This window comes from Mus caroli, chromosome 16 (genome assembly GCF_900094665.2).
Source record: "Mus caroli chromosome 16, CAROLI_EIJ_v1.1, whole genome shotgun sequence".
Taxonomy (NCBI): Eukaryota; Metazoa; Chordata; class Mammalia; order Rodentia; family Muridae; genus Mus; species Mus caroli.
In genome coordinates, this window is record NC_034585.1 from 559,119 (window position 1) to 576,382 (window position 17,264).

The 17,264-nt window shown below is 45.7% G+C and overlaps 1 protein-coding gene across 2 annotated transcripts in view; it reads right to left on the minus strand.

Annotated features, from left to right (window-relative positions):
• Positions 1-1,860: 1,860 nt before the first annotated feature.
• Adcy9 (adenylate cyclase 9) overlaps positions 1,861-17,264 on the minus strand; it is a 125,568-nt gene continuing 110,164 nt past the window's right edge. The window contains exons 8-11 of one of the 2 annotated variants that reach the window (XM_021184932.1): positions 15,243-15,402; positions 13,964-14,112; positions 11,233-11,274; positions 1,861-6,059 (exon numbers count right to left, since the gene is read on the minus strand). In XM_021184932.1, the coding sequence (XP_021040591.1) occupies positions 4,868-6,059; positions 11,233-11,274; positions 13,964-14,112; positions 15,243-15,402 (1,543 nt within the window). In that variant the 3' untranslated portion in view covers positions 1,861-4,867. The remainder of the gene's footprint in view (positions 6,060-11,232; positions 11,275-13,963; positions 14,113-15,242; positions 15,403-17,264) is intronic. The other variant, XM_029470752.1, reaches the window with a different exon arrangement.

The following is a 17,264-nucleotide window of genomic DNA, read 5'->3' on the forward strand; positions in this document are numbered from 1 at the left end:
AGATTTTTTTATGTGCATTCTTTTCTTTTTTTCAATGAGGCCACAACTTTCATCAAATTATTGAAGCTCCTAGAGTAAAAAAATCATAAAATGTAAAGAATCTGCTGCTTTTGATAAGTGAGGTTTCAACAGCAGATGTTTGCATTGCTTAATTCTGGTTTCCATAGATTTGCAGACCCCGCAGGAAGAGAGTTCCAAAGATTTAATTACTCAAATACTAATTTTTTTCTTACAAAAGAACATACAGACACACACGGGTTGGTTTTAATGTGCATGTAGATAACATGCAAATATGAACTTTTAAAATCGCTCCCTTTGCTTGCTGGTTCTTCCAGTCTGCCTTTTTGTTCGGGTGGCCATAACGAGAGATTCCGACGGCACGAAAAGCAACCATGTGCAGAAAAGATCTCAGATGAAAGAGAGACCACAAATGATAAGTTGTACTGCAAAGATTAGAGACTGTCTTTCTTGTCTGCGGAGTTGTCTAAGTCCCCCAGTGCCCTTCGTAGCCTAAGACCACGTTCCCGTCAGACCTTCAGCACAGTGAGGATCCCTGCTCCTCAGCTAGGGAAGGGCTCCTAGGGACGCAACAAATACTGTTTGGCAGGAAAGTACCTTGGTCACTGGATGTGCTCTTGCTCTCAGTGGGTGGAGACAATGGCTTTCTGCAGGCTGATAGACAAGTGGGTAGAGGCCATGTTCTCATCTCCCTTCCCAGAGTCTGCAGCCCATGAGAGGTCCTTTTTGTCTGGACATGGCTCATCAACACTTGACCCAAGAAAAGTTTTCAGGTAAAGAGGACTGGAAACTCTATGGAAGAGCTATGGTTTGGTTTTGGATTTAGAGGCAATATGAACCCTTAAAGGTATGTACAAAATGGCTTCTAGGGTTTTTTTGGGAGAGATTCTGTGACTTTAAAACACAAAACAAAACAGGGTCTCACATAGTCCAGGCTGGCCTTGAACTCTATGTAGTTGAGTCTGGTCTCAAAAGCCTGATCTTCCTGCCACTGTCTCTTTTTTTATTTTATTATTATTATTATTATTTTTTTTTTTTTTTGGTTTTTTCGAGACAGGGTTTCTCTGTGTAGCCCTGGCTGTCCTGGCACTCACTTTGTAGACCAGGCTGGCCTCGAACTCAGAAATCCGCCTGCCTCTGCCTCCCGAGTGCTGGGATTAAAGGCGTGCGCCACCACGCCCGGCTCCTGCCACTGTCTCTTAAATACCAGATAACAGGTGTGCTCACCAGTCCTGGTAAGTTCTGTAATTTTAGATTCTGAAATGGGTTGGGACATAGACCAGAAAGCAGCAGGATTTCAGCTCTGCAATCACCAACCATGAGGCACAAAGGTCTCATGGTGTTTTTCAGAAAACCTATTGTGTTTTCTTAGCCAATCTCTTCACTTAAATGCTGAACCACGAGGTCAGCCTAGTCTACAGAGCATGTTCCAGGACAGCCAGGGCTATACAGAAAAACCTTGTCTCAAAACAAAACCAGTGTGTGTGTGTGTGTGTGTGTGTGTGTGTGTGTAGCCCTGCATGAAAACTCCCAATGAATAGGGAAATTATCAAATGTATGTGTTCTATAGCCTGATTTTTAAATGTTTAATGTTCTATGTAAAAATAAACATTTCTCAACCAAAGTTAACTGCGGTAGGTGAATTCATTTAAAAAATAATAATATAGCCCCAGAAACACAAAAAAGTAGATACCCCCTTCACCCCCCATTTTTAAAGCCATGGTAGGAACAAAAAGTAAATCTTGTCTTGGCTCCAAGTCACTGATCACACACGGGGTGAGAGGGGCCTGTCTGAGGGAAGGCAGTACCAAGCTTCTCCATGAGGAATACCACGCACCAAAGTTACGTTTTAGAACATTTTAATATCCTTGTTTTCAGTGGATGCATTTTGAAATTCTTAGAATTAACAATTTAAAAAGAGCAGAGCAAAGGAAAACATGGAAATACAAACAATTGGTTCTTACTAATATAATTTCTAGGCATGATGCGATTTTCAAAACAACCAGTCCAAAAAAAAAAATGCTTACCTTGAAAATCAAGAAATTCAAATGCAGACTTATCTTTGGATACTACAAGTGACTGCAGCCCAGGTGATGGTCGCACACTGCCTTTGGCTCGCTGTGTCATGTGCAAATGTGCAGGTGCATCCCAGGAGTGAAGTTAGGGCAGAGGGAGCCATGCGCAGGTGTGGCACATCTGTGGGGCTCGTCAAGCTGTTTGAGGGTTTATAACCGACGAGCACTCTACGTTCATTTGTGTGGGATAAAATTATGTGTGCTTGATCATACAGATGTATAAAACTGATCTGTGCTGGGGCCAAGAAGGAAAGGGCAATTGCAGTGCAAAGCAACTATTTACACACATTCAATTCTGGAGTATTGCTTCCTGCCCTAGGTTCCTAAGAAGTACTGCCACCTGATGGACACTCCAGTACACTGCCTGGAAGCCCAACTGTCTCTAGCAACAGCTGTTTGTTCAATGCCAACAGACCAAGCTGCACGGCAGGTGTGCTGCAGAGATCCTGTGGTTCTGTGTTGAGGTATGCTTAGGGGCAGGGAGCTGGAAAGGCCCCAAGGGGCCTTGCACCCTGAAAGAAGAATGTCTGCACTGGTTCTTCAGGAAGGCTCAGGGTGTTTCTTAAGACCACTGCACTTTGTATGAACTGCCCTTCAGCCAGGGCTCCATTTGCACAATGCAGAACCAGGTCACCTGCTCAAGGTTAGTGATTCTCTCCAGTTGGTTTGGAGGTCTAGAGTTGGGGAGTGGGCTGGGAAAGACTCACAGATACCTTTGTAGCAGAGAAAGAAAGAGTTTGAGAGGGAAGGTGTGAGAAGAGACGAACTTGACAGATCACATCTTGAACCAAGATTGCAAAAACTCCGACCACTAGCTAGCTCCTGCAAGTGCTGCGGCCTGGAGGTGGAGACAGCCCAGTACTCAGTCAGATGAGCACACCTGAATACTGACAACAGGAGAGCCCAGCATACCCTAAATCACTAGCACAAGGAAAGAATCAGGTAGTGTCTTTAAGAAAAGAAAATCTGTGGCATTGTACAGGAATACATTCTTTAGAAGCAAGAGGTATTGTCACAACTTATCTGTTCTTCAAGTTGGAAGACCAACAGGGAGCCAACTGGGACAGGAAATCTTCCAGTCACGAAGAATACTCTGGGTCCTGGCATGGCTTTGCTGCTTGGGTGGCCATCCCAGGTGTCTCCGGGGAAGTAGCTGACTAAAGCTAAGATGTCACCTTGCTAGCATAAGCAGGTTCTGTCCATCTTCAGGGAGGAGTGAAAACCGGGCTTAACTCAGATGTGAAAGCTATACAGTGAAGTTTACCAGTGAAAGAACACACCACACACAGGGCATGGCATGAAGACCTCCAACAGGCACAGAGATGGTCTTAAGTTGTCTCAAGAGCTGCACATCAGCATGACCTGGAAAAATGATGGTGGTGGGGCAGCTGTAGCCTAAGCTCCATCCAGCATCAACTTGAGACTCATCATGGAAGAACACAATTTAATTACAAGCAAGGTTAGCAGCCAGGAACTCAAATTTCATCTGTGACGGGCTGTCTGGATCTCCTTTGGCAAAACAGATGGCTCTGTCCCTCGGTGCACCGTAAGAAACCCCCTTCAAGAGTTTGAATTGGCCAACAGAATTAAATCTCACCACAAGTCAGCCCGTGCAGTCCAACAGTGGGTGGAACGGACAAAAGGTTTGCAGAATCCCACTTGGCGCCGAGCCAGTTTTACTCTGGATCCCCACAAGAGGGAACAGCACCCTGGGTGGCACCATGGGACACAGTGGATGAGACATGAAACATAGATGGACATCTTGTCATTGGTCGGCTGTGTCCTTTGCAAACTGCCCTGCCCACTCCCTGACTGCTTCCCTCCACCAAAACTACCCAGTGCCCCCTCCCCATAATACACACATTTTGATAAATAAATAAATAAATAAATAAATGCATCCTCAGATGGTTAAACATCTCCCTCAGATGGGTCAGCTTCTGAGACAAACATCTTCACTCTTGGCTGGAAGACCCCTCTGTGTAGGGTCGGGATGAAAACACGGCTTTGAGATTCCTGAGGCCTGGTTTGTAAGCTTTGTGTCTGGTGAGCATATGAAATCTTGGCCTGCGTGCAGATGAGCCCCTGAAACTGCCCAGTGTTGGGAGCGGAGAAGCCCATTTGTGGGCCACAGGAATGTGGGCCCAGGTACCCTAGAGATGCCAGGAGGGGGCTTGCTTCCAGCCCTGCTCCCTTCTATAGCCCCTCCCCCAGATGAGTTTACTGGCACTTTATGTCAGATTCATAAACGCAAGTGTGTGTGCGTGGATGTGCTTAGAAAGGCCAGGTGACTGAAAAATACTATTACACATATAGAAAAAATAAACTGGAAAACACTGTATGAGAAAAAAAACTTGTGAGAAAAGGCAATAAAAATGGTATTTTAACCACAGCTTTTTTTTTTTTCCTTTTTTTTTTTTTTTTCTTAAAGAAGTCAAATAATCCCCAGGGCCATGATTCCACCAGTGGCCTCAGCCCCAGACGCAAGGCCAGACCCTGAAGGCACTTGTATCCCTCCACGCTGCTGACTGGATCCCCTGGCTGGGCTGGGGACAGGCTTCCAGGAAAAGGCTTCCGGGAACGCGAGTAAAGGAAAACCAAAATGGGTGGAAATGAACCCTGAATAACTGTGCTCCACACAGATATTCGGGCTGAAATGACCACGTGACACCACATCTGGGGACAGAAACTGAGGTGCTAGATAGCACAACAGCCTATCGACACAGACGTTACTGTGTTTGGACACGCAGAGCACCTCGGCAGCTCTCGGCGCTGCCTCACACACTCTTTGAGACGTTGAGCTTGGTGAGTTCATTGGCCTCTTCTACTCCTATGTCTTCACAGTTGTCCTTTTCTATGGCTTTGCCAAATGGAAACCTTTCCTCTGCTTTGACTGGCTCTTTCCAGGGCCTCTTAGAGGACGGGTGTGCTTCCTTAGCCTGCGTACTGTCATCAGATCCCAGGGAAGCCTTGTCCGAATACTGAACGGAAGGCACCAAGTTGGCAATCTCATCTGTGGGAGACCGTCCAATGCTGCCGTCCACCTGGACACGGATGTCTGGGGAGATGGACAGCTGGTGCTGGGGAACCACTCCATTGTCCATGCACTTTGGGTAAAGGTAGGTCTTCATCTGCCCTTTCCCCTTGACATTCACGGTCCCTCGGTAGTCAAAGTCATAACCCATCTTGCTCAGCACACGGTAGCTCTCTTCACTCACCTGGATACGGCACTCCACACCAGTGGTGTCCATCCTGCTGGCGATGTTGACAGTGTCCCCCCAGATGTCATACAGCAGCTTGGTGGTACCTATGACACCTGCCGTGAGGGGTCCGTGGTTAAAGCCGACCCTGAGCTTGAAGTTGAACCATAACATATTGTTGTTGAAGTCATCCACCACCCGCATCATCTCCTTGGCGAACTCGAAGAGGATACGCAGATGCTCCTGTGGGTGGCCACCCTCCTGACACTGGGCCGTGTTCAGCCCTGAGGCTGCCATGTATGTGGCCCCAATGGTCTTGATCTTCTCGATGCTATTATAGTCTGGCTTGCTCAAGAGCTCATCGAAGTCACCGATCAGCTCGTTGAGGACACGGTAGCACTCCTTGCCCCCCTCATAGTTCTCCTCATAGAATTCACTGAAGTTGACAATACTGGCAAAGATGACTCCCCCGCTGTCATGGTTCTTGGAGTAGGTCTGAGAGACCTTGAGCTGCTCAGCCACGTGGTAGGGGATGATGTTCCGCAGTAGCCAGTCAGCCTGGTCTCTCATGCTCTGGATCTTGGTGCGGTGTAGGTCGGCCTCCACATCCCCATGGTAGTGCAGCCGGTAGCTGACCTCGAACTCCCGGTTCAGGAACCAGACCAAGAGGAGCAGGAGGAAGAAGGTGAGGATGAGCTCCTTGCCTATGAGGCTGGCCGGCCTCCTGCCGTCCTGCAGCACTGAGCTGTTGCATGGGTTCCTCTGGGCACTGCGGAGCAGAGAGACGAAACAACTGAGAATGTGCACTCTGCCCAGCGTGCCCGAGCAGTACCCTCAACCCATGCGGCCATAAAGCAGCCTGGCTGTTTTGCAGGCTTCACGGGCGCGTTTGTTTTATTCATATTTAATTTGTTTTCTTGTCTTATGCAGCCAAGGCTGGTCTTGAACTTGCTATGCAGCTGGAGGTGGGCCTGGAATTTATCCTCCTGCTTCCATACCCACACACTAGAATGACAAGCCTGGACCACTAGGCCCAGCTGTAACTGCTTTTTAGAAAAATGCATTAGATTTTTAAAACAAAAACAAAAACAAAAAACAACAAACTTTCTTTCTCCTCAACAAATCTCAACTTTATGGAAACATTAAATTTCATAAAACTTGGATGCGCTTCATCTGGGTTTTACAATTTTTAAATGTTGCCTTTCTGCTTCCTCTCAACAGATCTATAGAGACACACATGTGACATACAAAGACATACTGACACATGCAAATACTTTTCCCTGGGCTGGCGAGATGGCTCAGCCGTTAACAGCACTGGCTACTCTTCCAGAGGTTCTGAGTTCAATTCCCAGCACCCATATCTTGGCTTACAGCCATCTATAATGAGATCTGGTGCCCTCTTCTGGCCTGTAGGCATATATGCAGGCAGAATATTGTATAAGTAATAAATAAATCTAAAAAAATAAATAAATAAACCAAACCCTCCACCCCCTCCAAAAAAAAACCAAATACTTTTTCCTAAACATTTCAAAAGTAAGTTGCTAGGCTATTTTAGTGTCTCTCCCAAGATACAGACATGTCTCTTAGTGATCACAGTATCATTACTGAATCCAAGAAACTGAATATTCTGATAGATTTTATTTTTAGGTTTTTAAAAGACATCATTTTGCAAAGACTTTTTTATACTTTATTTATTCTCTACTTGTATGAAACTTCACAAAACACACACCCCATTTCTAGGTAGTTCAGCTTCACCAAAGTTATTTAAGACAATCTTAACATTTTCAAAAAGAAATATGAGATGTATACATTTAAGATATGATAATATATATATATATATATATATATACACATAATATATGCACATGGTAAGCAAGTCAGTCAGCATAAGGAACAGAATAGTCTTCCCTTCCGGGTAACAAACGCAGCTATTTTCTCATGGCTACAGAGTAATGTAATATATGGACGACCACACTCATGCTGAGTAGTTGTGGTGAGAAATGAGGCTTCAAAGAACATTCCTACCCTCACCTTTGCATACAGTGGGATTACTGAATCATTTTAAATATAGTGCATTTAGAATTTAACTAGAAATTCCCAAGAAATCCTTGTAAGGGCTAGAGACTGAGCCCAGAGCCTTGTGCAAGGAGAAAAGCACTCTCTAAGCAGTAACTTCAGCCTTCAAACTGTTGCAGGCCACACTTCCCATTCCCAGGTAAGTGAACTTACATCCAGCTGCGCTGTTCTCTGGCAAGCAGATGCCACTGATGGGCCAGCAGCTGAAACCTGAGATTAGCATCGGCAGCTACCATTTTTGTTTTGTTTTGTTTTTGTTTTTTCTTCTTAAGGCAGGATCGTATGTAGCACAGGTTGGCCTGAATTTACTATATAGCTAAGGGTAACCTTGAATTTCTAATCCTCCTGTCTCCACTTTCCGAGTGCGGGATCATAAGCGTACATCACCATACTTGCTCAGTTTTTTCCTCTGTAAAAATACTGCATACTCAATCATAGAAAATTTAGGGGGAAAGTAGAAATTAAAAATATGATTTCTCTCCTGTCCTGCTTCCCGGAGTCTGTTTACGTTAACATTTGAACTTCCTTCTTCCTTCTCTGTATCCCTTTCTTGCCACCCCCTTCTATTTTTAACAGAGTTTTGACTGTTGAGTTCCTATAAGTTTTATATGTTAATGCATTTCTAAATTTCCCAAGGTAAGTTGTTAGATTTTATATAATGATAGAATTGTTCACTATGTAAAGATAAATGGATATAAAATTGATATGTTCTCAGGTGACACAGAAACCTTAATTCCTTAGCTACAGTATTTAACTAAAGTCTTATTGTTACCGTTGACATAAGGATATTTTAAAATAATGGATGTCCCAAGGCCTTGTGGCACAATCTGTCATTATAGCATTTGGAGGTAGAGACTAGACTATTAAGAGTTTAAGGTTACCCTTGAGTACACAGCAAGTTCAAGGCCAGCCTGGACTACATAATATTTTATCTCAAAAAAGGGGGGGGGGAATGAACTTGAGGCCATTGAGACACTCCTTAAAACACCACCATAAAAGCCACGAGATTGGGATGGTCCCTAAGCCACTCTGGCAGGACAACTGAAGACTTTGGAGGCCTCGGTTTCCTCACTTGTAAACCATGGAGACAGCTGGGACATGGCCAGGTCCCTTCTCTCTTCAGGTTCAGGGTAGCTGTGTCAGCTCCGGAGGGGAGGTTAGCATCCTCAGAGAGGCCTGGGTTGATACAGGAAGCTGGGATGGGAAGGGGTTCCACCATCCCTGGATGGCAGCAGCCCATGGTACGGCGGCTGCTTGCACAGGCAATTCAGGTTTTGCTGACCACCAGCTTTCCCTGGGCTTCCTAAGTGGCCTGCTATTAGAAGCTTGGAGCCACCTGTCTTCACTGAGGTCCTTTAGGGCTATTCTAGCTCACTGGGCCAAATGCTTCCTTTTGCTGATTCTGGTGTCCTCTCCCTGTAATATGCTGAGGCCTGGACCTGACACAGGCTTCCTAGCCCAGTGGTTGGGAAACAGGACAGAGTTCTCTATCGTAGGACATCCCATGTTTATTTCACTTACAGCATTGAAACAAATGATAATACCTACCAATCACAAATGCTAAGCAAAGTGAACACTTTGTTTAACTAACTAAAACATATTTTACTCCAGCCTGAGGTTCTCTGGCTTTTATTTTTTATTTTTCCCGAGACAGGGTTTCTCTGTGTAGTCCTAGCTGTCCTGAAACTCACTCTGTAGATCAGGCTGGCCTCGAACTCAGAGATCTACCTGCCTCTGCCTGGCTTTTAAGCCGAGTTGTACAGAGGGTCTGGGTCGGGGAGAAACCAATTGTATCTCCTGTGAGCATGGCTTGCTGGGTCCCAATATTGTGACATTGAGGACCAGCCCTTTTTAGTAAGTTTCCTGAGGGACTAAACTTAGGTCACCAGGTTTGGTAGCAAGCATGTACTAAGCATTCTCATTGGCCTATACCTTAAAAATCCCAAACCCAAACCAAACCCCAAACGGAAACAACTTTATAATTATGAGTATGTGTGATTGGTGAATACAGACACCCAGGAATGTGTCCATGAAGTCAGTTCTCATTGTGCTGGAAGAAGCAAGCCACTTGGCCCTGTATTTTGTTTTATTAAGACAGGATCTTGTGTTGCTCAAGCTGTCTTGGAATTAACTGACTATGTAGCTGAGGATGAACTTGAACCTTTGAACCCCTTGCCCTCACTGCCCAAGTGTGGGATTATGGGATATGCCACCACACCCAGCAAGTCTAAGACAGGTGGACAAGAGCATCCAATCCAGTTGTACATTTAAACAGCAAAGGCCAGTTTCCAAGAAAAGGACTGTTGGCCAGCTTGTGCCCTGGTGAGTGACCGCAGGGCCTTGTGTCATGTAAGGACTCCACCACCTAGCGAGCAGGCCGTTCCCAGTTCTTTCAGTTTTCCTTTCCACTCTGAGATGGCATCTCCAGGAAAGTGTTCAAGGCCAGCCTTGACCAAGCTCACTCTGCACTGGATTCGAGGCCAGCCTTAACCAAGCTCACCCTGCACTGGACTCACGCAGGCCCTGGATGTACAATTCTACTCTCATAGCCGAGATTACAGGCCCATACCTTCACACTCAGTCCAAAAGAGGAGTCTGAGATGGGTAAATGTATGAGTAACTGAATCCTGGGGCGTCCAACTATGGATGGAAGCTAAAGTAAAACACTTTAAGATCTATTATCATGCAAAAGGTACTTGAAATAGCAGACAGAGAAAGAGAAAGCCAGGGCCACCTTTCAGCCCTAACCAGCAAGGTTTGGTACCTATAACCTTTGGGATCTATCAGGGCTGTTTATATAGTGCCATACTCTATAGCCTAGGCTGACCTCAAACTCATTGCAGCCCCCTTGCCTCGGGCTGCAGAGTACTAGTGTTACAGGCTTGATAGCCATGGTTGGCATCAGGTCCTGCTTAAGCTCAGCTAAAAGATCAGTGGGGACACTTGCAGCTTGTACAGTGCCTGGGTGTGATTCCCAGGAGCAGGGGGAGGTGGGGAATCTGTAATCGATTTTGTGAGCTTCACCTGTGTGGGCTTTATGTTCTATTAATGTTTTTCTGTCCCTTCCAATATGTCAGTCAGGTTTTTTTTATGTGGATCAATTTATTATTGATAAGACTGGAAAATTATCTGCCTTAAGAGGCATGGAAATGAATATGTTTCTAGCTTTTATGGTTTAATTATTTGTATTTTTGTGGCATATGTGTGTGCATACAGAAGCATGTGTGGCTGCAGATCTGCATGTACACAGCACACATAATTGTTATCTCTTACCCTTCAATTTATTTTAAATTTACTTTTATGTTTATAGTAAAGTAAGGGTTATTTAGTTTAAAATTTCAAAATATTTATTTTTTAATTCAAATATTTATTATCTCAAATTTCTAGCCAGATAGTAGCGTCTTTTATAATTAAACTACTTATTTATCATTACTGTCTGCCTGTGTGTGATGAGTGTAAGGATGAATGCTGAGGGGCATTGTGATGGTCAGCGGGCAGCTGTTGACTGGGTCCTTTCCAGCTTCTCTTACATGGGCGCTGGGAATCAAATTCAAGTTGCTAGACTCTTACAGCAAGCATTTTTAACAGCTAAGACATTTTGGCTACTCCAGGTCAAAATATTTTAGATAATAAAATATTTTCTTTGAGATATTTCCTGTTGCATAAAATTAAACTCTAGTATATGTCTAATGAGTAACCACCTTCCCAGTAAGAAACAACTGTGATCGGATACTTTAATATGCAGCTATTGTTTGCTTTCTCAACCTGTATGTGCATGCGCACACACAACACACATGCACACACAGAAGCATGCATGTACGTACATGCATATTTTCGGAAGATAAGGCCCCGGGTTGGAAACTCACCTGAAATTCTGTGCTGAGTCCAAGGGGGACATCACAATGGAACTGGAGAGAAAATGAATAAAGTATTACAGAAAATAAAAAGGCATTATTAAAAGCAACCCAAGAAGAGTTCACGTAACTTCCCTTTTGGGTGACATGAGGTAAATATTTGGTCATGATCCTCTGAAACCATAAGCCCAACTCAGCACTCTCTTCTGTAAGCTGCCCGGGCGTTTTATCCCAGCAACACAAGTCTGGTGCACACCTTCTCTTTTGTAAAAGGTGAATTCAGGCTTTTATTTACTACCTGGCAACCACTGCCCTGCTAGTCCCAGCTACAACTGGGACTGGGCTGTACCTCTGAGAACCCTCCATGTAGAAGGGGTCTTGTTAAGGTTCATCTATTAGTTCCCGCCAAAATCTGCTGTTTGAATTGTAGCAGGGAGGCAGATGGGAGGCCCCTACTTCACTCCTCTGGATCTGAGAGGGGAAGCCAAAGCTCTGACCATGTCACCATGAGGGGCTCACGAGGCACCCAAAGGTGAAAGCTGTTAATGAATTCCACACTCTTTGTATAAAGCACTGTGATGACCCTGAGTCCAGATGTCCCACAACGGCAGGAGAAGGTCCTGCATTTCACTCAGTGTAATTGCTTGTCACAGCTTTTCCTTGGATACTGAACTGCAGCTCTAATTCAGATTCCCTTTTGATCTTGCTTTGCAGAGAACTTGACTTTCACATTGCTATGAATACAGGCAGGAGATTGAGGACAGTCACCTTGTTGCTCCCTAATCACCAATACGCTGTGATTCCCACAGACTCTTGATACTGCTGATAAAGCATTTGGTAAAGCCGTGGTCCTCGGGGACACCCACGCCAGAATGTTAGATGTTCGGCAAAGTACATGGAGAACTGTCCCCGTCACTGTGTAACACCCTGCTCGCCTGCTTTCTGGCTTTATGAACATGTGGCTCTCCACTGCAGCTGGGAAGCACCTGGCTAAGTTACAGGAAAGGCCTGATACTTAAATGTTTGTTACACAAACAGAAGCTTAATTGGTTTAAGAGATAGGAACTATTAACAAAATACTGTATACATTCTGCTACCCAAGTTTCTATTCTGTTTCTAACTGCATGTTGAACCTGTCTTTAGTTGACAAAGAGTAAAAGCCTCAAAGCTAGTTGCTGGTATAACAGTTGACACATAACAAACCAAGAAGCAAACAGGATGACCCTGGTGGAGCCTGCAGAGGAAAGAACCTCACTGTCACTATCCACACAGGGCATTTCACTGTCACTATCCACACAGGGCTAACTGTGCTAACTGGTTACCTGAAGGGACCGAAACGGTCTCACTTCCTCTGTAGCCTAGGCTACCCTCAAACAAACTTGCTGTCTTTCTGCATCTACTTCCCTTTCACCAGCACTGGGATTACAGGTGTGAGCCACCATACCTGGCTCTTACCGGGTTTAAATGTCCCTGTCATTGTATAGCTCAATTGAGGACTGGTCCTGTCTCTGGAGGTTCATCATGTGACTTTAATCTCTGTCCATACCATGCTTTCAGGTAGCCCAGAAGGCCTCAGACTTTCTACACAGCCAGAGAAGACCTGAAACTCCTGATTATCCTGCCTCTGCTTACCATGTGGTGAGATTACAGGCATGTACTAATAAAGTTTTGTTATGTAGCTTAGGCTAGACTGCCTGCCTCAGCTTCCTGAGTGCTAGGGCTACAGGCCTGCACCACTCTGGCTTTCCTCATCACGACTCTCTCATGTGAAATAATTCAGGTCTTCTTTTCTTTTTCTTTTCTTTTCTAAAGAATTATTTATTGTATATGAGTACACTATAGCTGTCCTCAAACACACCAGAAGAGGACATCAGATTCCATTACAGATGGGTGTGAGCTATCATGTGGTTGCTGGGAATGGAACTCGGGACCTCTGGCAGAGCAGTCAGTGCTCTTAACCAATGAGCCATTTCTCCAGCCCAGTCTTCCCTTCTTAGATTACAACTTATTCACACAAAAAAGTTCAAATATCCTACAGTAGTTAGGTGTCTTGCAGAGGCAGATACCCAAGGACATCTATATTCAAATATATACAGATTACATTCCCATATCCAAGTGTGTAGGATCAGAAGTCTTGTGGAATTCGGAATATTTGTACACAACTGGTGATATAAGTGTTTTTTAGTGATAGACACTAAGTCTAAATCCAATGTTCATTTATGATTCAATATATACATACACACAGCCTTTTTCCTTTCCTTTCCTTTTAGGGCTCGCCAGGCAGTGGTGCACGCCTTTAATCCCAGTACTTGGGAGGCAGAGGCAGGCGAATTTCTGAGTTTGAGGCCAGCCTGGTCTACAGAGTGAGTTCCAGGACAGCCAGGGCTACACAGAGAAACCCTGTCTCAAAAAAAAAAAAAAGACTCTTAGGGCTCTTTATTATGTTTTGGGTTGTATGATGCTTGGTTCTCTCTCTCTCTCTCTCTCTCTCTCTCTCTCTCTCTCTCTCTCTGTGTGTGTGTGTGTGTGTGTGTGCGTGTGTATTTGGTACTCCTGGGGATTGCATGCTGGGCAGGCACTTTACCACTGAGCTACATCCTCAGCTGGTTCTCTTTGAACACATGTGTGCTGGAAGCTATTTCAAGTCATGAAGGAAAGGCATCATGCAGCACAAACACAGAACTGTTGCCGAGCCCTAAGAGATGCTAGACGAGGGCGGCATGAGGTAAGAACGCAGTCACACCTGTCCTGACACAGGGAGATGTGGAGCAGAAGCAGCAGCCCAGCCCCCACGATGGTGGCGAGGGAGGACCTCATCCAGGAGCTGAGCTGGCAGAAGTTACAGTAGTGCACAACGGCTACCAGCACCGCAGAGCCAGTGAACATGGTGACCTGCAAGAGAAGACACTGTTAGTATAGCCTCTGCCACCTCTGCCATGTTGCCTCCATCCTATCTGTGTGCCACAGAGTGAGAGGACCACCCACCCACACTTCTGTTCAGTATCAGGCATCTCTGGTACCACTTGTGATGGCTTGAATGTAAAATGTCCCCCACAGGCTCATGTGCTTGTATACCTGGTCCCCAGCCAGGGGTGCTCTTCTAGGAGGTTGTGGGGTCTCTGGGAAGTGGACCCTAGCAGCAGGAAGTGGATCTCTGGAGAGAAGGGCCTTGAGATTTAGAGCCTGGTTTGTGTCCTACCCCATCTGTTTCCTGTTTAACCAAGTTGTAAGGAGATGAAGAGTCTCAGCCTGACAAACACCCTTCTGTGGAGTTATGCCTTCCCTGCTATGACAGGCTATTCCCTTAAGTTCTGAGCAGAGCTAACTCTCCATCTCTTACAACCTTTCTCATTAAGTATTTGGTCACAGTGACAAGAAGTAACTGTGAAATGTGCAGTAAGTCTTCCTTTGGGTAACCTACTGGTTTTAAAAACAGATCACATATCTGTCCCATGGCACAGCATTTTAGTTACAAGTCCACACTGCTAAGAGAATATTCCTCCAGACAGGTAAGATGGCACACGTCCCTTTGATAGACAGGAAAGGGAAGCTGCTTACTGGGGCTCTACCACTGTGAGAGGGGCCACCTTCCAAACGCTTCTTTCAATCCTGCTGTGGTCCACTGAGAAGTGAGTTGATGCTAGGACCTCAGATGCTCCCAGGCAGGTCTATTACACTCAAGCACAGTGCTCTCAGCCGAAAGGGTAAGAAACGGCCTCGTCCATTGTGGAGTAAACTCCAAAGCTCCTCCCCAGAACAGCAGCTACTCCAGGTGCCAGTCAGAGACTTAGCACCTGTTATGTGCCACCATGTATGTGTGTGTGCCATTATGTGTGTGTGTATGTGTGCCACCAAGCCCAGCTAGCACATGCTTCCTGTTTTAAGAGAGTGGATGGGAGCAGTAACAGAGAGTACCTCTTTTAAAACTTCAATTTTTAGCCCTTACCCCAAGTAACCAGACTTAAAGTGAAAGAAGAGGTTAGCGAGCCTGGAGGGCGTGGAGACGGCCTGCAGATACTTACATGTATGTTGGTCTCAAACTCAGAGGTGATGTGTGAATAGACAGCCAGGGCAGGAAGAGACACCAAGATTGCCCCAATGCAGTGGCGAGGGAGCCAGCCAGCAATCCATTCCAGCAACCACTTTGTGCATGTCATGACATCCTCTAGGAAAAACACCATTCTGGACACAGAAGGGAGAGGTTCAGGAGCAGAGGGTTAGCATGCTACACTTTCATCTGTCCCATGTTGCCATTTCTGATGCCCACACAGAGCTTCACATCCATATTACTGCCTCCATTTGGTCAAAATGCACTTGTCAAAGACCTCTGGAGGTCTGTGGGGTTTACAAAAATAGTAACAACCCCCAAGTAAAGTCTACCATAACTCAAGAAGTCCTCAGTGGGGCTTCTATCTAGAAGTGTTCTACTGAGTCTTTTGGGGGTCACAATGAGGGAGGGCTGCTGTTAACCAGGGATAGAGATGCCTTGCCAGGGTCACACAGTGACATTCTCCCTTGTTCTACTAGGACCCACATCTCATCTACTACCTCCTTCTTAGAAACATAGAAGTGAAATGCTTGCTGATACACCGCAGCCAGGGCTCACTGAGTCTGTGCACAAGCAGGCAGTTTCTTGAGGTGTTAGCTCAGCTGCAGCTAAACAGATTCGGTTTGGGTTGGGACATTAAAAGCCATCCAACCTTCAGCAAATTAGGTCAGGTACTGAAGACAGTTCACTGCCACTAACACCCCCAAACCCCCATCCTTGTGTTTCCAGCTGCTTCATTCACAGCCTGGATCACGGCTATGACAAATACAGCAGACAGCTTTTGTTGTTGGTTGGTTTGCTTGTTTTGGTTTTTTGAGGCAAGGTTTCTCTGTACAGCTTTGGCTGTCCTGAAACTCGCTCTGTACACTAGGCTGGCCTCAACTCACAGAGATCCGCCTGCTGCTGTCTCCTAGGAGCTGAGATTAAAGGCATGTGCCACCACCACTTGGGTAGCTGACAGCTTCTTTATTTCCTGGGAGATGCCTTCTGATCCCAGCAACAAAGCCTATGACTCTTCTCAGCGCTGCAGATCTGGGCTACCTTAAGAAGTGAGGGTGCTTTGATAAATCCTCTGATGAAGAGTAGGGACTGAGTGTGCAGCTGAGAACAGTGACTAGGAAAGGTGAGGGCCCTTTAGGGGACCCTGGGGCAGGGTAGGGCAGGACACTAGAGAAGAGGACACTGGGACCTTGGAGTGGAGACTCAGAACTCTCTTAGGCCTTTGCCGGGGAGTATGAACAGGCTCACTGTTTTGACATCTAGTCAGGAGCCACTTGGGGATCAGTGGCTCAGGTGTCTCCAACATGCCCAAAACTTACATCTTTGGCCTTAACCCTATACATTTAGTCATGAACAGAAACCCCTAATCCTCTGGCCATTGCTCACAGAGACTCAAGTACACTTTTATGGTCCCTGGGCTGTTCTGGCTTCATCAAAACTAAGTGAAAACACAGGCCCTGGAACATAACTGAGGAAAAAACATGGACATTTTTACAGGCAGAACCCAGGGCCTCTAGAGAGGGACACAAATGGAGCTGAGTCCCAGGAGGTAGGATGCCTGGAAGATTTCAGTACAGTTCTCAAGATCATACAGGTTAAAATAAAAACTAGCTGGTCTCAGTGATCTTCCTGGCACTGGAGTACAAGAAGGAGCTCTAAGCTGGGAAGATGAAGTACTAGCTTCCCCCAGGGAACCTGTGTAATTCACTGTGTAGGTCTCCTGACCTGGAATCCAGCCTCTTCTAGCCTTGGGCACTGTGATGCTGCCATGTCCAGGTAGGAGAACAGTGGCTTCTCGGTTCACCCGACTCCCAGAGTGTACAGGTAGTAAGAGTCCTCTCAGCTAAGCTCAGGTGGGGCTAGATTCTTTCAAACTGGATATAATGGAACAGGAACAGTGATTAAAGAGTTAGAGTAAGTCGGGTGTGCTGGCGCATGCCTTTAATCCTAGTACTCAGGAGGCAGAGGCAGGCGGATTTCTGAGTTTGAGGCCAGC